The 3,255-nt window shown below is 52.5% G+C and overlaps 1 protein-coding gene across 1 annotated transcript in view; it reads left to right on the top strand.

Moving 5' to 3' along the window:
- Positions 1-1,958: 1,958 nt before the first annotated feature.
- Positions 1,959-3,255, top strand: part of CXCR3 (C-X-C motif chemokine receptor 3) — a 2,686-nt gene continuing 1,389 nt past the window's right edge. Inside the window, 2 exon segments of the mRNA XM_027775544.1 lie at positions 1,959-2,209; positions 3,156-3,252. Of these exon segments, the coding sequence (XP_027631345.1) occupies positions 2,198-2,209; positions 3,156-3,252 (109 nt within the window). The 5' untranslated portion in view covers positions 1,959-2,197.

The following is a 3,255-nucleotide window of genomic DNA, read 5'->3' as shown; positions in this document are numbered from 1 at the left end:
GAATAAGAGTAAGAGGTAGGGGAGAAGACGGCAAAGAGGAGAGCTGAAGGGAAGTGGGGAGAGGAACTGTTCCACCACAAAGTGACAGAGTTATGTGCCAAAGTTATCTTAAGGCTTTCCTTAAATTCAGGAGGGTGGGCCCAGCAGGTGGCATGGAGGTTGAGGCAACTGGATCCCACATGTCCGACTTTGCAGTCTGGGTCTCAGACCCCACAGCTTGAAAAACATGCCAGGCTCATGTGCATGTGTTCCCAAAATCTGGAGAGGGATTTGCAGTGTAGCCATTATTCCCCACTAGAGGATGATTTCTCTCTCTCTCTCTCTCTCTCTCTCTCTCTGGTGAATGCATGTACCCTATAGCAGAAACAAACAAAAAAATCGGGAGGGTGGCCCAAACTAGCTGCTACAGCCCATAGCATACTAAACTGCAGTGCTGGAAGCCACATGACTGACCATGGGTTTGGATCGCAGGTCAACCTGAAAACATGCCAGTGAACACACAGGGACCCCAAATCCTGAGGAGCTGGAGGGCCAGAGAAAGGAGATCATGGCATGATGAGCCAAGGGTGCTCCTCCATCCTCACATACATGCACTCAGACCATCATTTAAAAAAAAAAATCCAGGGGCCAGCAGGTGGCATGATGGCTGGGGTGCTGGATTCTCACATGGTTGACCCTGGTTCAAGTCTTGGACCTGGTTGCTTGCTTTCTCACTTTCTCTCTCTCTCCCTCTGTCTCTGGTGAATTGAAAAAAAAAATTAAACAAAATTAAACAAATAATTCTTTAGAAACAAAATCTGAGTCCAGTCCCATGCCAGATTCCACGTGGCTGACTGCACGGTTTGAGTCCTGGCCCCAGTAGCTTCAAAAACATGCTGGGCACATGTGCATGCATGCCTGAACTTCTGACAGGATGGAGAAGTGGAAAAGAGATTGCAGTGTGACCGCACCCCATCTAGGAATGCTTTCTCCTCTCTCTTAGGCAAGTACCTGTGCCCTCTGGCAAATCATCTATAAAATCAGGAGAGTCTGATGTAGTCCTCCCCAACCCATCTCCCTCCCCGCCCCCAAAGTGATTGGTCTCATGACTTTGCGGTGTCTCCAGTCCCTGCTTTGAACTGCGAGAACAAACAGCTGTATCCAAAACAATATGGTGCTCTTTTTGTGGTGGCTTTTAGAATTTACATGAGTGGTATCAAACGACGCATGATATTCTCTAATTCGCCTCTTCCACCATGCGGTCATTGGCTTTTCTAGATGCTTCCAAGTTAAATACATGGTTTCGGTGTATTCGTTTTTGAACTGCATGAATATTTTATATCTTAGTTCATCCATTTAAAGGAAACTAAGGGTAGCACGATGAGTAGCGAAAGGACAGTCAGCCATGGCTTCAGCCCTCACACTCGCCCTTATTCGCTGTATCTGGCGAAGGCCTTTCTCCTTTTTGAATTATCCACGGGGTCAACCCCTGCCTCACAAGGGAGTCCTGTGGTTGGAAGGAGCGAGGGCCTGTCAGAGAAAGTGCCTAAAGTGACATCTAGCACACAGCAGGTTCCGTACCAGCAGTTCCCTTTTCTTTCCCTTATTGATGAGTGGGGAGGGGTAGTGATAAAGAACTAGGCTTAGAGTGATGGATTGTCTTAGGATGTTTTCATTTTTTTAAGAAGGCTCATGTCCTTTACAGACGTAATGCATTTTACAAGCCAGTCTTCCCAGTCATGCAAAGATCAATGCCAGCCCAGGGCAGACGAGCACAAGTTCCAATGCGCTGAATGTTGCTTTACGCCTGTGCAGGAAAAGAAATTCTGCCCCTGGCAGCTGCCCTTCACTTCCCACCTGCCTTGTTACTTCTTCAGACCGCTCCCCTCAAAGGACCTGCCCCACACAGCCGCCCTATGCCCTGCCCTATACAGCCACCCCATGTGCTCCCCTAGGGTCCTGCCTTTCTGGTCCCAGGCTTGTGGTCAGCTCTCCAGGGTGGCTTCACCTGGTCACAGCCACAGCCATGGCCACAGGAATGGCTGGGATAGAAAGTCCATGGCATGGGGGCCAGGAGGTCTGATGAAGATAATCCCCTGGAAGAGGCTGCTGCTGAGAACTGTGCGAAACCCTCACTTCCTCTGTGCAGTGCAGGTTCCCAACCACAAGCACCAAAGCAGAGGGGCAGGCAGCACACAGACAGAGCGCCAGCCCAGCCATGGTCCCCGAGGTAAGTCATGGCTTGCGTGGAGAACCCCGGGCATCAGAGAAATGCCCAGGCTGGCTCACCACCCAGGGTCACCAGAGGGTTGGGAGAGGAAGACAGAGGCTGCAAGGGCTGTGGTAGGAGCACCAGACAGGGAATTCGGGACCCAGCCTGGCCAGTGACCACGGGTGAGTCTCCTCCCCTCTTTGGCTTTAGTGCTTTATCTGCAAAACATGGGGGTTTAGAGGCTTGACCTTGATGATCTCTAAGCTTCAGCTCACTTAGAACTTGGGACTCTTGTGTGCTGGATTGAATTAGTGCTGGGGAGGTCTGCAGCTCTCCAGGGGTTTGGGACGGGGTGGGTTTGATGAGGCGGTAAAGAAGATTCCTGCTAGTGCTTGGTCAGGAAGCCAGCTTCCAATGGGGGGGAACGGGAAGGGGAAGAATGGGCCAGAAAGCATGCACTGGGGGAAGGGGGCTGCAGTGATTTGTAGAGGTCCCATGGGGGAGAAGTACGGGAAGCTGGGGTCCCTGGATGAGCGCTGAGGCAGAAAGAGGAGGGTCCGTGCCTGGCGGAGGGGACACTGGGGAGGCACTTGGGGAGAAAGGTGGTTGAACTAGGTGTGGCTGGAGCACTGTGGACAGCAGGCCATGAAGAGAGAGCCAGAGAGAGAGAGGACAGCAGGCAGGGGGGACCTGGGCACTGAGGGGAAGCTCTTTCTCCTGCCTAGGACCCCTGGGCCCATGGGATTGCCCATAAAGGTAAGAGAGAAGCAGCCTTTGAGAGGGGAGGTCACCTTGACAGAACCCAGGCTGGGTGGATGTTCAGGAGGTGTGGCCCTGAAAGGTAGGGGCAGTCACAGAGTCTGGCCTGGGGCTGGCTTGCCAGGAGAGCTCAGAGAAATGAACTAACACCTAGGAGCAGCTGCCGGGCCTTTACAGGCTTCTTCCTCCCGCCCTCCCTCCTCAGGTGAGCGAGCTCCAGGTGCTAGATGCCTCTGCCTTCGCCTTCCTCCTGGAGAACAGCAGTTCTTCCTATGACTACGGAGAGAACGAGAGTGATTCCTGCT

This window comes from Tupaia chinensis, unplaced genomic scaffold, assembly GCF_000334495.1.
Source record: "Tupaia chinensis unplaced genomic scaffold, TupChi_1.0 Scaffold000571_1, whole genome shotgun sequence".
Lineage (NCBI taxonomy): Eukaryota > Metazoa > Chordata > Mammalia > Scandentia > Tupaiidae > Tupaia > Tupaia belangeri.
This window is presented reverse-complemented; position numbering and strand designations above follow the sequence as displayed.